Genomic DNA, 20,715 nt, shown 5'->3' with positions numbered 1-20,715 from the left:
GGAAATCTCCATTTGCATATCAGTCTTTGTCCCACCCTCAGGTGGAGCTGTGCCTCTGAGCACAGTGAGCAAGGGGTCGACATCTGGAGGACTCTAGGAAATTAGGGTGGCTAAACCTAAGTCCCTTAAACAATCAAGAAATAGTCATAGTTGCCCCTGTGCGAGAACGAACATGGTAAATGACCTGTTCTTTGGGAAGGTACCCACTCGAGAGTCCGCAGCCCCACTTTAGCTCGCTGCACCTTTCACAGAAGAGAAAAATCCATTTATATATCAGTCTTTGTCCTGCCCACATGGACAGTCTTTATATGTTATGTTATGTTATTGATTCTTGTAAAGCACACGGTCGCCCGAAGGCATCATGGCACTAGGAGAGAAGGAGACAGCCCCATGACGTTCAAAATACGTAAGTTTTATCCCGCCTTCTAAACTCCAGATAATTAGGAGTTTTCTTTATGATAAGTGGGATATTATTCCACAGATCTGCTGCAGCAATATAGAAGGCCCAGCCACCAACCCGGTCTCTGTTGTGCTTTTGAACAACCAGTTGTTCGGAAGTGGCTGAGCGCAGATGACGAGTGGCGCAGTAATGCATGAACTTAGCTTGAAGGTATTCTGCCCCCTGACCATGAATGGCCCGGTGTACAATGCACAAGGTCTTAAATTCAACCCGTTGAGCTACAGGGAGCCCCAATACCCAGGTGCTCCAATACCCAGGCTGTCCCTTTGTACAGGCAAAGTGCTTTACATGCAAGCTGTATGTCACCATCACATGTGCTAGATAGGGTGCATCGCCACTGCACAGGCTCAGTGCTTTACAGATATTTTAAAAAAGGTAGCAGGCGCTCCTCTCCAGAAAGAACGTGGCATGATAACCTGTTCTGAGATGAGAGTTTGCAGCACACGCTTTTTGCTCACTGTACCTTTCACAGATGGGAAATATTAATTTGCATATCAGTCTTTGTCCCACCACATGGGCAGTCCAGCACCGAAATGCTATGGCAATTCCTCTCTGAACAAGAGTACCACCAGCAGCCCCATACACGTGTTTCAGCCTTGTTGGACCTCATCAGTGAGGTGAAGCTGTGCCTCTGAGCACAGTGAGCAGGGAGTCCACGTCTGGTTGCCCCCAGGTAACTTAGGGTGGCCAACCCCAGGTTCCTTGCAAATATTTTAAAAAAGGCAGCAGGCGCTCCTCTCCAGAAAGAACATGGCATGATAACCTGTTCTGAGATGAGAGTTTGCAGCACACGCTTTTTGCTCACTGTACCTTTCACAGATGGGAAATATTCATTTGCATATCAGTCTTTGTCCCACCCACATGGGCAGTCCAGCACCGAAATGCTATGGCAATTCCTCTCTGAACAAGAGTACCACCAGCAACCCCCTACACTTGTTTCAGCCTTGTTGGGCCTCATCAGTGAGGTGAAGCTGTGCCTCTCTGAGCACAGTGAGCAGGGAGTCCACGTCTGGTTGCCCCCAAGTAACTCAGGGTGACCAACCCCAAGTTCCTTGCAAATGTGTGCAAACTCCCTGCTCACTGTGCTCAGAGAGGTAGTGAGCAGGGAGTTTGGTAATAAGTGGCAGCCGAGACCAGGCTCCCCAAATGGGCCTTCATGGTAAGATGCTGATCGAAAATAACCCCTAAAGATTTAACTTTCTTAAGTGGAATAATCTTCACATTGCCTGTAACGCTCACCTGGTATCCACAGGGATGTCACTCAGCCTGTTCTGACCTCTTACAGCCTCCAACCCTTCCCTGGAGTCTACTCGACTGGAGACTGGGCCTGAAACACAGGATTGGTAGAGTTTAACTCCCTATTGTCTCTATTTGCTTGAACCCCTTCTTCCCCGGGGTCCAACCCTTCCCTTTGATCCACAGCTCACCTTGTTTTCTTGGAAAGTGTGCTCTCCGTCCTGCTTTCAGCGCAGGGGCGCGTTGATTGATGCGGGCTCGTTGCTGCCTAGTTACTTCACTGGCAAAAGTCCAACAGGTAAGTATAATGAGTCTTTTGAACAGTTCTCTAACTTCGTTCCTTTCCTTCCTTAGATGATGGCCGGCGTCTGGGGATGGCGACGTGCTGCTGAGATGAGTAATGCTGAAGGTGAGTGAGAGCGCGATGCGCAATGCAACCCTTTCGTATTTGTATTGAACTGAGTTCTTTTTCTGTGTCCTTTAGGTGCCGCAACGTTTTCAGCGTGGATGCCGGTAATGAAGAAGAAATGCAGTGAGTATGCGCGGTATGCGGCGCCTCTAGATGTTTCCACGCTAACCTGGAGTGTCTTTTCCCTCTTGCAGATGGATGAGAAGTTCCGGAGACAGAGTTCCCCCAGAGCGGCTGAGATTCAGGTAAGCGTTTGAAGCTTGTACAGTCTTTAAAAATAAGCAAAGATTTGCTGAATGCTTACTAATGCTTTTTTTCTGTTCTTTTCCCTTTTCCTTAGGAAGCAGCGTGCCGGGATGGGAATGAAACCGCCGAAGATGCCCGCAGAACAGAAGGAGCGATGAATGATGGGCAGAAGCACTGCAAGGTAAGGCTGTTCCTAACAGTGTTCTTGTTCTTGCAGGAGCTGAGCGCAGAAGAAAGATGCAGGCCTACTGGAGATCGATCCGAACATGGTGAGTGTCACGCTGCAGGTGCAGAAAACACAAAGCATGTTTCTCAGCCTGGGCGTGGCTTAAATAGTCTCTGGGTATCCCAGGTGTCTCTGGGCTGAACCACACCCAAAAGACTAGACTGCACATGCAGTTCTGGGAACCAAAATATGTGGAGGCATCCATCTTGTCCCCATCAATGCACTACAAGTCCAATCCCCAATGTTATCCTATGGGAGTGAGGGAGTCTGGTGCCACAAGCGCCAAGTCTGACTCCAAGTGGGTCTTTGGAGGGATGGAGAGGCCCTTGCGAGCCATGTAGGTGATCGTGGCCTGGCTCCAGCCTGACATCTTGGAGGGCTGGGGACATGAGGGGCAGAAATCATGACATCGCCTAAGTGGAAACCTTCAGAGGCCGTGCCCAAATTGGATAATGTGGACTGCATACCAATGATCAGGAGTTCAGTATTGGACCTGTTAAGTGCCAGGCTATTCGAAACCATCCAGTTTTCAATGCTGGCATAAGCTTTATTCAGGTTTTCTTTGTCTTGGTTGTGAGAACCCGACAGCACGATGATGCACTGTGTGTCGTCGGCGAAATTGGTAAACCAAATCCCTTTCTGGTCCAGCAATGTGAAAAAGGGGACCATGAAAATATTGTATAAACATGGGGAAATGCTCTCTCCCTGAGGGACGCTGAATTTGGTCGGTACAGCAGCAGCCTCAGCTGTCTTGGAGCAGATTCTACTTTCTCTGTTGTTGAGAAAGGATACAACCCAATGAGGCGCAGCTGGGGAAAAGTTTGCCACTTCTTTGAGCCTGGAGACCAATAAAGGATGGTCTACCAGGTCAAAAGCGGCTAAGAGATCCAAGAGCATGAGCATAGAAGAAAGTCCCTTGTCCACGCGCGCAAGGTGCCTAGATTTTAATTCCAATCATGCCATCTCTGTCCTATGGCCTGCTCTGAATCCTGATTGTCGGCAGTCCAGGATGGGAAAGTAATTAAGATGTTAGGCAACTTGCCTATATGCTACCCGATCCAAGATCTTCAAAAGGAATGCTGTATTTGTGATAGGCCTATAATTTGAGGGATCTCCCATGGGAAGACCCAGTCTTTTCAGGAAGGGGGTCACCCATGGGTGTTTAAGATCTTACAGCAAATGACCCTCCATGAGCAAGGTGTTCACAAATGTGCAGATTGCTACAAGCAGGGTCAGTGGACAGGTTTTTATGATGACAGCTGAACACAGGTCTCCTATACAACTAGTGGTTTTAAGCTGAGTCACTACCTCTGCCAATTTCTCCAGGGAAATAGGGAAGAAGTTGAATAGGGGAATAGTGGGACATCTTTTGAAACCCTCAGAGCTCATCCTACTCGCATCTATTAGGGCGGCATCTTTCTTGATCGATATAATCACCTTGATGCCCTGCAATTATTTTAACATGGCCCGCACCTCCAGCAGCCGCTGCGAGATGTGCTGTTCCTGCTGGGCCACTGGTGGTATACGAGGACACCTTTGTTGAAACTCCAAGGTGTGTCGTGGGCAAGAGCATCCAGCACCTATCGATCAGTGGAGATGTTTTCCCACACGGTGACCAAGTTCGCCAGCCGCCTCCCACCAGGATGCAGGGGTGGGGGCCTGAAGTCTCAGCTGGTTCAATCCTGCTTCGTGGCCAGCATGCCAGGCCACCTCTAAAGCCTTGGAACGCCCCCTGTAGGCTTCCTGGGTCATGGAGTGGGAGGGCTGGTGGTAAAATGACGATCCACCACCAAAACTCCTCGAGGACCTCCCCTTTCCTGAAGGAGCTCCACTGCCTCAACCCGCTTGTCCTCAGGAAGGAAATCCAGGATTGGGCCATCTTGTACCAAGGTTCCTGGTCGTACCTGGCCAGGATCACTAGGGCCTTGATGGTAGTCGCTGCTGAGTAAATAACTTTCCGACCAACTGCGTCCAACTTCTTACCCTCGCCATCCAGGGGAACAGATGCTGACGACAATGACGGGTTGGATAACTTCTTCCTTACCACTGCCAAAACCACTGAATCCAGCGATGGCTGCGACCGCAGGCACCCGATACTTCTTCTCAAGCTGATCTCTCTTAACCGGTGCCAAGGAGGGATTCTTCAGGAGCACCAGCCCATCATTCCATACGTCATCCAGGAGTGGAATCGACAGAACGGTCTTCCTCTTCGCCTCCCGGCATTGGTACAGGAAGCCCTCCCTTTTCTTCTCCTCTGGGGTGAGGAGAAGTTCAGACGCGCAGGCAATCATGGAATGGAAAGATCCCACTTCGTCCGGCAGAGACCCCCGTGGTGGCAGAGAGAGTCTGTCGTCGTCGGTGTCCATCATCGCTGTGTCCATCCCCGTCTCCCTGGGCGGATGAAGGCAGCGATGGTTGGAGCGGAGGCGTAGGGTTCTTCCTCCTCTTCTTTGGCGCCGGTGGCCCCGGTGACAACGGAGTCTCTGCTGGTGGAGTTTCTGGCAGTGCCGTCAACATCCTCTTCTGAATCTCTGATACGAGAGTGTGGAGAGTCAACAGAATGTCCTGCAACAGATCTCTGGGGAACTCTTGGGGGACAGGAATGCTGGGCCCAGCACCTGTGTCGTCACCCCCTCCCCTGACGTCTTCGTCGTTGTCGTCCGGCGGGTGACTCCTCAACATTCTCATTGTCGTTGTCGTCATCACCCGTCTCTCCGGGATTACGTGGACGGAAAGAACGTCTTCCTCATTCGACGATGAAATGTCCGTGCCCTGTAGCTCATCCACTCCCCCCCTTTCTTTGGGTCCTGAGGGGTCTGGGCCGAGAGGGCGGCCACTAGCATCTCGATCGAAGAGGACGTCTTGGCCTGGGGCACCTGGGCCTTTGCCGGCAGGATGGATCCCATGTCCTGCTTGGCCTTCTCTGCTTCTCCCACAGCTTCCCTGGGGTAGCCGACTCCCTTCTTGATGAAGAACTGGAGTGATGGCTGGAGATCGAGGCGAATGGGGACAATGAGTGTGCCCTGACTGTCGCAGGACCCCAACGGAAGCAGACTCGCAGTGCTTGGCCTTGTCTTGGCCCCCCACAGGAGTGCCCTGAAAGGGCTTAGAAGCCCGCTCAGGTTGGCTGGACCCTGGTGAGTTCTATCCCTGTGGTCCAAATGGGGTAGAGACCTTGGCCTTGAGCCAGATAGGCATGCCGGTCCTTCGTTGTGCGCTTGGAGAAGCCATGGCAAATCTCACTAATCTTCCTCCTTGTGTGTAGGGTGTACACAGTACATACACTGGGAATGCTTGTCGTCCGTGGGCTTTGATGATCCAGAAAAAGCATTTAGGTCAGCTCAATTACTACCTTATGCAGTTGAAATTCAGATTAAAGAGGAAGTCACCATCCCAGAAAGGACCCGACAATCCTCCCTGGAAGTGAAAGTTAAAAGGGGACAAGAGTTGAAAAACCCTGATGCTTACATACATCTAAATGCTTCTTTCCAACAGCAAGGGTTGGGGGTAAACCCAACTCCATTAGTCAACATAGAACATGACACAATTCTAATAGAGGTGGATAACAGCGACTTAAAGAGTATTACTCTAGCCGCAGGCACTATTATTGGAATGGCGGTTGATGACCGACATTTTTCCATCGACCTAGTAAATGAACTGTTAGGACCAATCCCCAAGGACTGTTTTGACAGTGACAGTGAGGACAAAACAACACCAGACAGGATGTTTACCCGGCATGGGGGGAACTTCCTGGTGTACACTTCCTGCCCCTATGGTAAGGAAGATGTGACTTGTGACTTCAGGAGGGATGAGGTGATTTTCCAGGTCCATGAGGGCTGCCTTTCCCACCTGAAGCCTCCAGTCCAAATCAGCACCCTGACCAGGGACTTCTCCACCCAGCTGGAGGAGGCCGCTGAAATAGCCAAACCAGAAGTCTTTCCAGGCTTCAGGCAGATGGTGGAAGAGAGAGTCAACCTAGCTGATGCCTGTGTGACTCTGGAACAAAAGCAAAAGTTGAAACAAGTTTTCTTGGATTTCCAAGATCTCTTTGCGGTAGACTCATATGACTGTGGTCGCACCGACATCCACACAACCACAATCCCCACGGACCCTGGCATGACTCCTGTGTTTGTGAAGCAATATCGCTTGCCTCTCGCATCAATGGAGTCCCTTACTGAAATAATTAAGAACCTTGAGTCCAGGGGAATAATCCGTCCAGTCCACAGCACCTTCAATAACCCGGTGCTGGGAATATTGAAGCCAAACGGCCAGTGGAGACTCTGCGCCGACCTCAGGGAGCTCAACAAACGGGTCCATACTTCCCGATGGCCTCTGCCCTACATTGACCAAGGGCTGGCCCAGATCCAGGGGTCACAGGTATTCACTGCAATAGACCTGACCAATGGATACTGGACCGTGCCTGTCAGTAGGGAGGACCAATACAAACTGGCTTTTACCTTTGGGGGCCAGCAGTATACATGGACCCGGACTCCCTTCGGATACCTTAACTCCGGTAATGAGTTCAATATTTTCCTACATAAGGCCATGCCCGACCTGGGTGCGAGGGATAACCTGGCTTATGTAGATGATGTCCTCATCAAAAGTTCATCTGTGGAGGAACACATAGCGGAGATCCGTTATGTTCTGACGCAGTTGAGGGCCGCCGGAGCAAAACTTTCCTTTCAGAAAGCACAGTGGTGTAGAACCCGTGTTAATTTCTTGGGGCATGAGATTACTGCTCAGGGCCTCTGTCCCCAGGAAAAGAAAGTGGAAGCACTTCAGAAACTGAAAGACCCCACAACTCTGCGGGAACTAAGGAGCCTCCTTGGACTGACCAATTACAGCAGAAAGTTCATTGAGGGCTACGCAGAGATCACCAGACCCCTGATTCATCTCCTGAAGGGGGGGGTCAAGTGGGAATGGGGTCCAGAACAAGCCGAGGCAGTAAAACAACTCAAAAGAAGCCTCTCACAAGCGCCTTGCCTAGCTTACCCTGTCAGAAACAAGGAGTTCTTCCTGGAGACGGGGTTCTCTAATACGTGCTTGACGGCGGTATTATACCAAAAGCATGACAAGGTCAATAAAGTAATCTCCTATGCGAGCAAAACTTTATCCTCTGTGGAGGAAAAATTCAACGATTGTGAGAAGGCACTCCTGGCGACGGTGTGGGCATTGAAGAATTACCGCCCGTTTATCCAGGGGGAACACATCATAGTGGAGACTCCACACCAGCCTCTGCAATATCTCCAAAGTGACAGAATCCGGGCCGGAAATGTGAGTAATTCCCGAATTACTTTCTGGATTCTGTCAATGCAAGGCTTTCCTGTGGAGGTCAGATATGGCCAAAACAAGAAGAGTCCCCTCGCGCAAGGTCTGGCTGACTTGCATGATTGTGCCAGAGAAAACTGTCTCGAGGACGAAAGTCTAAAAATAAAGGACAACATGGAGGCATACCTTAATTCCCCACACAAAGTCTTTGAAGAGGACAAGTGTGAGGGAATGCCCACTGTCTATGTGGATGGATGCTCTTACCATGTTGACAACAACGGGGAGAAAGAACTGGTGGCCGGCGTAGGGAATGCATGGGTGAATGAGTCCCCAGAACCCTCCGCTGGATACAAAATTGGTCCCCGAAGTAGTCAGGTGGCAGAATTGATGGCTGTGCATCAGGCCATCCTCACTGCTGTCCAGCATCAACTCCACGAACTGGTCATAATCACAGATTCGGATTATGTACGGAACGGATTCGTGGAGCTCCTGGTTAATTGGAAAACCAGAGGCATGTTATGTGCTAACAACAAACCCTTGAAACATGGGAAGTTGATCCAAAACATTGATGATCTGGTCACCTCGAATGAGATGACCATCTATTGGAAAAAGATCAAGGGTCATTCCAAAGTAGAGGGACCAGACAAAACTGGAAATGACTTAGCTGATCAGCTGGCCAAAACCGGGGCCATCCAAGGGGATCTAATTGAGATTGAGTCCCTTTTGGGGGAAATCCAGGTCACTGCTATCACTAGGTCCCAGACAAATGCTCACAATGACCTTTCAATTGCACAATGGAGTAAGGAGACCCCTGATGCTGATTTGATTACCGCTCAGAAGGGGGATCCAATAATTGGTCAATTTTACCAGCACCTTGAGGACCCTGAGAACTTTCCCCTGACGGATACCGATTACATTGGGAAAGAGGACCTAAGAGTGTTGATGAAATGTCCAAAAATGTTCCGAATCCAAGACGGTTTGTTGGTAAGGAAATCCAAAGCTGGCCATGACCAGTGGGTGGTTCCTACCTCATTCCGAAGCCTGATGTTAAGTCACGCCCATGATGCGGCCACCGCCGGTCATAGGGGGTTTCACACAACATTGGAAATCTTAAGAGAGGTTGCATACTGGCCACACATGGGTCAGGACCTCGACCAATACTTGAAGGGGTGTCTTGTGTGTGCACAATTTCAGCCATCATCCCTCACGCACCGCGCGCCTCTCCAAAAGCGGGGGATGACACTGCCATGGTCAGATTTACAAATCGACTTTGTAGGCCCCGTGATTCGCTCTGCTAGGGGGAATAAGTACATGTTGACCATCACATGCTTGTTCACCAAGTGGGTGGAATGTCTCCCAGCCCCAAATTGCAAGGCAGAAACTGCAGCTGCCTTGATGATTAACCACATCTTTTCCCGTTTTGGTCTACCTCAAAGGATTGAGTCAGACAGAGGTAGCCACTTCACCAGTGAAGTAATGACAAAGATGTGGGAGATACTGTGGGTCAAGAGAAAGCTGCATATTGCTTATAGACCGCTTCTTCTGGGGCAGTAGAGAGATATAACCGGACAATTGTGAGCATCTTAAAAAAGTTTGTGGCAGATTCTGGGCCAAGTTGGGATATCCGATTACCTCTGGTCCTAATGGCCATCAGATCTACCCCTTCATCTGCAACCAAAATGTCACCATTTGAGTTGATGACTGGACGCAAGATGGTGCTTCCGCAGCATTTGCTCTACAGGACCCAAGAGCAGACACTGATAAATGCCTCCACTACTCATGAGTATGTGGAGAATTTAAGGAAACACCTTCAACATGCTTTTGCTTATGCTCAGCGGAATCTAGAAAGATCGGCTGATAGCATGAAGACCCATTATGACCTGAAAACTTCCAGGAAGGAATATCAGGTGGGGGACCGGGTCTATCTATACAACTTCCAAAGAAACCAGGCAAAACAGCGGAAATTTTTGCCTACATGGAAGGGACCCTTTGAGATCATCGACAAGATCTCCCCTGTGGCCTACAAAATCCACATCCCCAAAGGTCCTTTGGCAGCGAGGGAAGACAAGTGGGTCCACATAAACCAGTTGAAATGTTGCCATCCCAGGCACACTCTGCAACAACTGGAGGAATCCTCTGGAATCCTAGCGGGTACTGTCTCAGACTAATTCAGTTCCAATCATAAAACATACCACATCTAGTCTCTAAAATATTGTGATTTGCATGAAACTGTCTCTTAGTTATACTGTTTTTTTTTTCAAAATAAGAATGTAATGTTTCGTTTTGATGAAATGCATATGCTGCCCCACTATCTCAACAGTGGTGGAAAGACGTCTATGAGTAGGTATTGCCGCTCTTCCTTTGTCGTTCTAGGAGAAAGAAAACCTGGAGACGGGACAAGGAGGACGATCCGGAGACCGGGAGCCGAGACGCAAGGGGCCCGGGGTACCGCCCAATCTTCCCATCAGGACCGGCGAGGAGAACTGATCGATCTGACCGGATGGAGAGGAAGATGCTGAACTGTGCCATCTACAGAATTGGAAGAAGATAATGTGGACATACCAGCGCCAGGGTTCAAAACCTCCCTTGCAACCGACTCCCCCTCGACTCAAGTCAAAGCGCAGTCGGGCGGGGGGGTTTGTGGAGGGTTTTGACCCATGTGGAATCATTAGACGGGGTAAATGTGGGGATTAAGCTGTCGCTGCCCATCATTTTACCCCAGAACAAAAATAAATCATTGGAGTGGGTAAAGATGGGGATGCGCTGTCGCCGCCCATCATTTCATCCCAGAATCCAGGAGAGCTGCGCAGTTGTGCGCACACCAAAATGGTTACCTAACTTGCCACCCACCAGTGTAAAGAAAGGTCTTTGTTAACAAAATCCACTGTTACTGATGAAAAAAAGTTGCTGAAATCGTGACTCATTGGACCACTTTAAAGATTCAACCTTTTTGTGGGGTTCCACATAACAATCTTACTGTAAGGAGCCCCATCAAAACAATGTTAAGCAAGGATTTACTACCATGTAAGAACCATTCCTGTTTAGAATGCATTAATCCAAGAAAGATCCCAAAATTGCATACCAACAAAATCCTCAAGGCGGCACTAGCGGTCTAAACTCTGACAGGAGAGCTGTCTTGCAAAACTGTCTAGTGCAAAGAAAGGGGTCTTATTTAATCAAAAGTTCAAAGGGGTTGCCTGTCCTGAGAACTCTTGACACTTCAGGACTCAACACAATAAGCCAGGAAATCACAGGGTTCTGTTAATTAAATGCAAAGTGGCTCCCTGGCCTCCTGATGTCAGCTTCCCAGAGACCACACAATGGCCCCTCTCCTCTGAAAGGAATATGTTGATTTTTACTGTTTTACTGTCAACAAAGGCCTGCCTGCCAGGAGACATGTGACTGACCCACCCAAGTCTTGGAGGCGGACTCCAACACTCTGAGGACTGAATTGAAAGTAAAATATATATTTTACAAAAACACTGATAACTCTTTGTAATCAAATGACAGAAATGTATAACTTTGAGAGACTTAATTAAAAAAAATGTACCTTTAATTCAAGCCCAAACTCCAAATTGTGGGATATTCTGGGACAAAACCCTGCTGTTTATTAATATTACAGACTCCCTGTTTCAGCTAGACAAACGAAAATGCATTGGTATGTGGGTAGATATGTGAGGAACAGTTATATAAAATTTAATGAAGATCCAATGTTGTTTAGCACATTAAAAAGTGCTAAAAGTTGCCATTTTTGAATGCAAGCTCTTAGAAACAGCAGATTTGGGACAGAGTATACCTCATGTGATATGTGACATGGGTATGTAATTTCAAACAACTGTGTAACTGTGAAATATGTATTTTGATCATATATAGATTTGGGTGCACAGATGACAGGGGAGTTTTTTCAAGAGATCATAAATGGCTGACATCACTCTGACACAACTTAGCTCCCCCAATCAGGGGAGAAATGAAAGCTGGACCAATGACAAGTGAGAGGGGCAAGTTTAGTTATGACCAACACACACACCCACTTGCAGAACATATAAATGGACCACTGAAACTTAGGTAGAGACATTCATTTCCATCTGCAGCGGGACGCTCTGCCGGAAAAATCCATACTTACCTCCATCAACCTTCAAGGAGCCAACACTTAGACTCCAAGATAAACAGAGACTACAGAACCTTAACCAAAAAGGCCACTGCCAGCAAGAGTATTTGTCAACAGGCCTGAAAATCTTTTTGCAACTGAACTCTTCAGACAGCCGGCTGACGCCGTCTGAATTTTGCCAAGAACTTTTGCAAGAACCCGGTGACAGAAATATCCAAAGAGAAGGCAGGACCCGACCCAGAGAACCGGTGCCTAGCAGAGACCAGGCCATTGTATCCAGAGTGCAGACCCTGATGCTGTGAGCAGTTCCAGAGGCCAGGCGCTGTGAGCGGAACTCGGGAAGACCTGACCAGACTGAAGTCCGTGACCAAGTCGCTTTCCGGTTCAAAATCTCTTGTGAGTACTCAGCAAAACTCAGAACACATCTCTTAGTTAAAATCATATAATTCAATCCATTTTTAATCTAAGTAGAACTGCAGCTTAGCAATTGTGTTATTCTGCCATCATTTTTAAAGCTGAAAAAGTGTTGCGTTTAAAATTTGCAAAACCAAAAACGACCTTCACTAAATCGCTCATATCTCCGCGACCGTTTGTCTTAGAGACTTGCAGTAACTTTCATCTGAAAGCGTAGAATCTTAGCTTTTAATCGCACCAAGAACCACATTCCTACCCCTTATAGTTTTACCGCAATCGCAGAACACGCATTCGCGAATTTTGCCGCGATTTGCAAATTTCTTCACGTGTAAAAATCTGCTGCTGCTTGCCTTCCATTTGCCAGAAATTCGTTTAACCTGCTAGTTACTCCTAGATACTTGCTAAAGTGAGCCTGGACTAATAATAACTTGATTTCACTCACCCTGAACCTCCTAGAGGGAATTAAAAGCATTTTAACATATTTTTTTCTACATTGCCAGCACATTTAAAAGCATTTGGGCCTGTGTTTTCAACGTCTGTAGTCGAAGTTGCTGGGTGAACTGAATCACATTTAATTGCATTTCTGAGAACTGTGTGCCTACCTTCCATTTCCTTGCATTGCATAAAAAGGGGGGGTGAATTGTACAAGAAAGTGATTACATTGTTTTTGCTGAAATCCTATCAAGTTATTTTCTGTACTGCATTTCATTCCACATTGCATCCATTGGAAACCATAAAAGTATTGTTGCTATCTTATCCATTTCATGTCAACTCCTTAGTGATTATCAAGAAGTGTGCTCGTGCCAGATTCTCCGTTGTTAATCTTTATCATACCAGATTAAGTGTGATATCCAATTATTAATTTATTATAAAGTGTGATAGATATATACTGCTTTACTTCTCAAATAAACCTTTTAACTTGCAAAACAGAACTACTTCTTGGCTCAGTGGGGTCAGGGGGATTCTGAGAGAGGGGTGTTATATAGGGGTAGTCATCCAGAACGCATGAACTGGACATAAAGACATATCAATAAGGGTTTTCATTCAGTATTCTAGACTAGGCGTTGACTTGGCTGTAGTGCTGAATTGAATCCTCTTACACCTAACACGTGATCTAGAAGTCGAAAACAAGGGCTATTCATTAAGCCTCAGATGAAGATAGTGGTGTGCTCACACTTCCTCAAATGTTCCAGGACAGTGAACAGGCTACAAGGTCAAATAAAGACGGAAGACTTTGGCTTATGGCGAACAGATGTGAGAGGATGGATTAATTGGGAATGCAGGGAGTAGTCTGATGTGATTCAAAGCACCTAGGTTTCATTTCATTTACATGCTGTAACGAGCCGAAAGTCCAAGGTTGGGTGGAAATGCCAAGCAATCAGTGGGTCTAGTGCGCAACCTAACATAAAATGTTGCATAGACTAATCCCCAACTATTTTGTCCAAAATAACCAGTACTGTATGCATTTACAGGTAGTTCAAGGCGTGCCCTACATATAAAGGGCAGCCAATGATGCACTAATCCTTATATGTTCTATTAGTAGATCTGTTCCCCTAACCAATCCCTTCCCTCGATAGGTTTTATTAATTGCCACGTAAGATGACGTCATAGATGACGCACATTGGGGTAAAAAACCTCTATATAAACAGGCTTGTGTGTGTGCATGCATCAGTACAATGCCTGCCAGGTCTCCCTGCTTTATTAAATGTGAATAAAGTAACGTGTTGCCATATTCCTAGAGTCTGTGCGGTTATTTGGTCTGTGATCTTTATTGGTAATTCCATCTAGCACAATAGAGGCTTCAAGATGCTGGAGCACACAGCCAATCAGGTCCCGTGGATCACTGGCTGAAACCTATAATCTCAGCCCGCGGTGCACAGAACCCGCAGGCTGTCACCCCAATGTGGGCCACCATCTTCCTTCCTTCCCCTCCCATATCTTTATTTTCATTTATTTTTTAAAGATCCCAACCCCCCACCTTGCCTGTTTGCAGCAGTGGTGCTTGGAACGGAGAAGGATTATTGCCACATTGCAGGCAAGTTTTAAAAAGATGTGAGAGACCAGTCCATGATAAGGAGTATGGATAGGGAGAGACTTTGGATGTAGGGAAATCATTGCATTGTTGAGTTGCTGGAACTCACAAAGCATATCAGCTTCTCTCCGAAATGTGTTGGTGAGATTCCAAAACCCGGCAGCAGTGGAGGCAGAAGCACAACAGCCGAGCTGCTTCCCCCACCCTTAAGACCCTGCCTGATTCTGGGAAATAGGTGACCTCTGAGGACAGCAGCAGGCCCCACCCACCCAAAGACTCTAAAGTTGAGAGTGAGCCAAGCACTGGCCCAGAAGACATGCTTCTGGCTATCATGGGCGCTGGACCCTCTTATCCGAGGAGCTCACAGGCTACAGGATGCAGATGAAGAGTTGCATCGCAGGGTTTCTGAGGCACACAGGCCTGCCTTCTTATGCACGTCATGGGCAGGCAATATGGCGTGCGTAGAGTGGAGGGTGGGTTGGGTTGAGGTGGGTTGAGTAGGGGAATGGCATGATGAGGTAGTGTGGACAGACAGACCCCTCATTTAGGCATTAAAAAAATCATAACAAAATGGCAGTAAAAAATTACTTTGCCAAAAAATCGGCGGTACAAACATAAGTACCTTCATGGTTAAGGGGAGTCTGGTGAGAAGCACTGGAGGTTGCTGGTGAATAAGTTAAACCAGTTCCATTATAGATGATGTGGTCATGAGCCTGCCATAATGAGCCTAGCCCCAGTCCACCTACTTACTGTCGCCTTGGCCCACTCTGACGCTGCCATGGGATTCCCTTGGCTGGGATAGAAACACGTTCATTGCAGACGGCCTTTCATATCTCCTTACCTGTCGCTGTGCACTCCATCCTGCCGTTGCCAAGGCAGCAGCAGCGCTCAGTCCCTTCACACTGGCTGTCGCTGCTGCATGTACCAGGATACGGGCGGTCAGTTTTGCAGATGGAGCTTTTGAAGGGTGGGCAGTGGCCAGATTTATCTGGAAAAGACGAATTCCGAAAATAGGTACATGTTTTAAGTGCTGTTGCTAGTGATGCATTGTAGAAATTGGGCATAGTTATACAAACCATTATTCTACCCAATTTCTCTATTTCGCCCATAGTGTAGTTTCATGCAGAATGACTGTCGCATTGGTCTGATGGTCACAATGCATTTTATGGTTTGTAAAAGAAACATCGCCTGGTGACTTGTTGCAGAATATTGAAACCTTTGATAGATTCACGTCAGAATTCATATACCATTATAGAGGCCTTTAATTGAGGCTATTGTCTTGTGTCTATTTAAACCACGTTGTCCTCTTTTGTGTGCACAGAATGTGGTTTTCAGATATTTGCATGCATAAGTGGATAAATTGGACAGGGTCTAGGGTGAAAAGACACCCTAGGCCGTGTTTCTGCACCCTTTGGCTCACCACATGTTTTGGACTTCGACTCCCACAACCCTCAGCGGTAGAGTGAACGGCGGAGCCCAAAGCATACCGACACACAAACAGTGGCATAACACAAAATGTGGGGACCCCGCTGCAAGCCCTGCTGTGCCCCCACCCCACTGGACTCCCCCTGCTAGGCCTGAGCAACATGGGACCCCTGCACCGCGGGTGGGGTGCGGGTGGCCCCTCTACGTCAGTGCACGCAGACTCTGTAACCCTGTAACTCATAGTACTGCACTACTGTTAAACGATGCCAGCCCAAACGCTGGCTGCCCACACTGCACAGCGCTCCGCTGCGCTCGAGATAAGTCTGCGCTTTAAACAATAAAATCAAAAGACATTCTTTGGGACAGTTCCTGATATTATCTTTATTGATAGTCTTTTCTCGTAGCAGTGATTATACTGATAGAACACATTGGGCCTCATTACAAACCAGGCGTTAAGGGGCTAACAGCGTCGTAAAAGGTGGCGGCGCCGTTAAACCCTTAACGCCTGATTACGAGGTCCCTTTGCAGGTTGCACTTTAACGCCTACTTTTAGCAGGTGTTAAAAAACCAACCCGCAAGGGGACCTAGGAGCTAATTACGGCACCGTAATTTACGGTGCCGTAATTAGCGCCTTCCCCATTCCCATTGAGCCCTATGGGGGCAAAAATGGGAATGGGGATGGGCCCATGGTGAATGGGGGATTACCACCCCCCCCCAACCTTGGAATGGGGCAGTAATTCTGCCATTCACCATGGCGGAGTTGAAAAAATACCGGCGTCAACCATGGCGCTAATAGCGCCATGGTTAACGCCAGGGTCGTAATGAGGCCCATTGTTGTCATATCGATATGTTCACTATTCCATCTAAAAGTCCTCCCCATGCCGATGGCGGCCATTTTGCATGGTCTGTTAACCCCTTAAATGCTGAGTTATCATGCAAGTCTATGGAAATAGGACGAGCACACTCGTCTATAGCACTAAAGGACTGCTGCCACGAGCAGGCCCACGTCTTCTCTGTGCAATGGTGATTGTAATCAGGGAGATTTCAGGCTACAAAGCCTGTTTAAGCCCCTGCCAATACAGTACCCTTAATCCGGCTCACCGTTTATGCGCTTTGCAGGAGGCATCACACGCATCCCTGTGGGGATTCAGCAAGCTCAAAAAAACAGGTGCATTCCACAGGGGTGCCAGCACCGCTGTGCACATGGAAACTGCACATAGATCACCGGAAACTGCACATAGATCACCACTGTGCACACGGAAACTGCACATAGACGGAGCTGTACGTGGATTTGAAGCACGGAGCGCCTGGGAGAGGTAGAAGCAGACTTCAGGCTCTGTCTCTCACCCTGTGTGTGCTGTCACGTGCTCTGTTGTGCATCTGTATTGGTGTATACCTCTGTAAAGCACTCAGTTGCTTCTCGAAGCTCAATAAATACCATAATAATAATAATAATAATAAAACGTATGAATACGGCACAGGTTGTCACTTGCTGCCAGTGAAGGGTGATCTGGCCTACTTCTGCCTCATAATGGCCCTCACTGTGTTTACTCATCGTATTCTGGCCTCAGGGATAATGTCCTCAGTTAGAGTTCAGGTCCTGGCTCCTAGTGAGCACTCCGGCTAATCCTCTCACTGCCTGTCCCCTTCTCCCGCCCAGGACCCCACGACATGTATGAATAGTGACCTAGGCTGCTTCTGTACCTTGCAGGGGCTTCCTGCACTGTGGACTGCAGCCGGCGTCGCAGCACTTCTGGTCATCCTGGCATTCCTGGTCTGTGGCGCATTGGTTCCATGGCGGGGCAGGGAAAATGCATACCGGAAACATGGGAGGCAACGGGCACGAGCCACTCTTTTCTGGAGCTGAGAAAATAACGATTAATCAAAACAAGACACATTCTGGCAAATGGAAGAGGAAGAAGTGTGTGGAGAACAGAAGAATTCAATGGACCACGACATGTCACCATCATATAAATGTGTGGGATAAAGTAGGTAATCAGTCTGTGGCAAGAAAACCGATGCGTTCCGTGACCATATAGGGTAAAGCGGTGCAGCGGGTCCATAGCATTCATAAGACTTTCAAAGGCCTTATTGAGTGGCATTAGAATGCTTATAATGCATGCTCCTTCAAACACTGTACACACAGATTATCCAAAGATTGGACACCACGCACCCACTGGGTGCAGAATGTTTGCAAACCCACTCAAATCCAACCATAGGGTGCAAACACCACCAAGTATGGTTTTGCCATCACATCCTTCAGTGCCAATATCCACCCATTGCCACCACAGAAGCATCTGGCAAGGGGGGCACAGGGGACACCTTGGGTGGGACATTTTGGGACCTTGGGACTTTGCTTTATGGGACTTTGAGCCATGAGGGTGGTAGGCTCTGCTGCGCTCATCGGAGCAGTCTCTGCAGCCACAGGACTGGAGTGGCTGTCTCAGCTACCACATCTGCCACGGCGGGAGTAGCCACCCAGCCAAATGTGGCTTGCACAGATTCCCTTATGTTACCAAGAACAGTAAGTTACTTACCTCTGGTGACGACGTTAAAACTACTTTAATTCTTGTATGGACTTTAAAAAGCACAGGCGAGCGTTGCACAAAAAATGTAGGAGCCGTTTTAAAAGTACAGGTGGCTTTCAACATACTAGTGATCGCGGAACCATATCGGCCTCCAATGGGCCTAAACATTTACAACTAAAGGTAATGCACACACCTCCGCTCAGCCACAGCCACTGTCCTTTCCTGTTATCATGATTGATTCATGAAATAAAAGGAGGGTTTGCCCCTCAGGTTTCTCAATTCATGAAACAGAGTAAGAGGCCAGGATTCCTTCCTGAAGTGCCCATCCTCCTGTGAATACCTGAACAAGCAACTTGTTTATTGGTCTCAGTCGCATCTCACAAGAACTCTGCACGCACCTACTCCTCCATGCTCACACACTAGGGTGGGGACCTCTCTACAAGCTCCACTGGAGGCACCACTGTAATGTTTAAGCTTTAAAATACGTATGTAAGGTCTCCAAATCCTTATTGGAATCATCGACCATGGGAGACGCATATTACTATTTAACATATCGCACACTAAGAGGCAACCATTCTGGCGTCGAGGATACCATACAAAACAAACGCCTTACACCGAGGACTCAGCATTTCAGATTATGGCCATTAACTGAGCTGAACTATTAACAAACTCTAGAAACATGATATACTGATGGAATGACAGAGCATGATGTTAGGCCTTATGCTAGTTTGATGGATTTTCCTGTATGTGCGGGCAAATAACTAGCCAGTGGAAGCAGTAAACAGGCAGCAAAATCGAGTTCAGGAGGAGAATGCTTAATGTAAAACTCTGGCTGATGCTGGCGTGGCTGTGGTGTGCGCTGTTTCATCTAGTCCTAAACTTGCCAGGAGAATGGCCCCTTTTAGTAGAGTTACATCTTGAAAAGATTTGAAAACATACAGCAAGCATTGTGTTGATGTTTGTCGTGATAGCCCAGGGTTGTTGGAGGGCGGCTCGCCGTCTGCTTAATGAGGGTTGAACAGAAAGCTTTTCAATGAAAGTTGTTTCTCGCTTACACAGAGCACTGTGTCGAGCCGACGCACAGTGTTAAAAGTACTGTCTGTCTGGATAATGACAGAGGAAGCAGCTCCTTCTCTGTTTCAACTTCCATGTGCAAATCGAGCATGTTAACTGTATAAATATGACATTCCCTCTAATAAATCCTCCCAACCCATGCCGGCCTGCTTACCTTTGCTTGTAATCCAGCAAAAGATGACCTGCCACGACCCACACCATGAAAACCATTGTAACATCCTGCTCTAAACATCCTAGATGCATGCTAAGAGACAGTAATAAGCGTGAAAAAAGCTTGCAGAGCAACGAACCACACACATGAATAAACAAGCATTGTCAAAGCCAACAGGATTGGCTTGCATACAAGTATTAGGCATTTGTAAGGCACTGCTTTTAGATGCCTAAGTACTCGCACTGGCTACCATCAATGGCCAGTTAATACCACTACGGCAGTGCCTGGCAAGTACATTTCCCATGCCTCTACAATAGCTCAAACTGTTGGCATTGCTGATACTTGTTTTTCCCAGTTCCTGAGAGGTACAGAGACAGCTGGTTATGCTGGTACAGGCGAAGAGTAGGCTCGAAGCTGAGCTCTGTGCAGTTTGAAGGTAGCATTTCAGTGATGCTTTACTTTTTGATGTTTTGGTTTTGGTGAATTTTTCAGGCGTAGCTACCCCCACCCACGCACACCTACCCCTTCTATCTCCCTAGCCCCACCCAACCTATACCCACTATTCCCCCATCCACGTACCTTACCTCCTCTCTCATCCTCCTCTCACACTCTCGCGTTATTTCTTACACTCTCACTTGCACCCTTTCTGGCTCATATTTCCTCTTGCTCATCATCAGTGCCACCCTTTGTCAATGGCTTCCTCCCTTGCTCTATTCCCCTTCTCATCCAGCACCACTTATCGCATCCTCCCATCAAACTTTGCACTCTCCTCCTTACACCCTGGTGCCTATAAATGCAACATGCAAAGAACATCTGAACGCCAAAAGGATTGGCATTGCCAATGCTTTTTAAGGAATGCTGCTCAAGTACCCGCACTTTCCAACAGGACAGATGTACATAATTATAGGAACAGTAACTGCACTTCTCAGAAGAGCTCCTATGCTGACACAGAACCAACATTTGCTGCCAAGAAAAGAACAAAAAAACCTAAACAGGAACAGTGTTTGAATATATTTGTCCCGCTGTGTTGGCATGTATGTTGTACAATGGTGGGCAGTGTGTGTAGCCTGCATTACTGTGTCAGACCTTAGGCCTAACAGTCCTTCAGAGGCATGGCCGGTTTATTGATCTCCTGATT

The 20,715-nt window shown here is 47.8% G+C and overlaps 1 protein-coding gene across 2 annotated transcripts in view; it reads right to left on the bottom strand.

The window, feature by feature from the left end:
• Window positions 1–20,715, bottom strand: part of LOC138453018 (multiple epidermal growth factor-like domains protein 10) — a 318,657-nt gene that overhangs the window by 196,800 nt on the left and 101,142 nt on the right. For both annotated transcript variants that reach the window (XM_069605429.1, XM_069605430.1), the window contains exons 5-6: window positions 17,529–17,687; window positions 15,241–15,387 (exon numbers count right to left, since the gene is read on the bottom strand). In XM_069605429.1, the coding sequence (XP_069461530.1) occupies window positions 15,241–15,387; window positions 17,529–17,687 (306 nt within the window). The remainder of the gene's footprint in view (window positions 1–15,240; window positions 15,388–17,528; window positions 17,688–20,715) is intronic.

This window comes from Ambystoma mexicanum, chromosome 4p (assembly GCF_040938575.1).
Source record: "Ambystoma mexicanum isolate Mex_15411 chromosome 4p, UKY_AmexF1_1, whole genome shotgun sequence".
Lineage (NCBI taxonomy): Eukaryota > Metazoa > Chordata > Amphibia > Caudata > Ambystomatidae > Ambystoma > Ambystoma mexicanum.
Note: the sequence above shows the minus strand (reverse complement) of the source record. Positions and strands in the feature narration are given on the sequence as shown.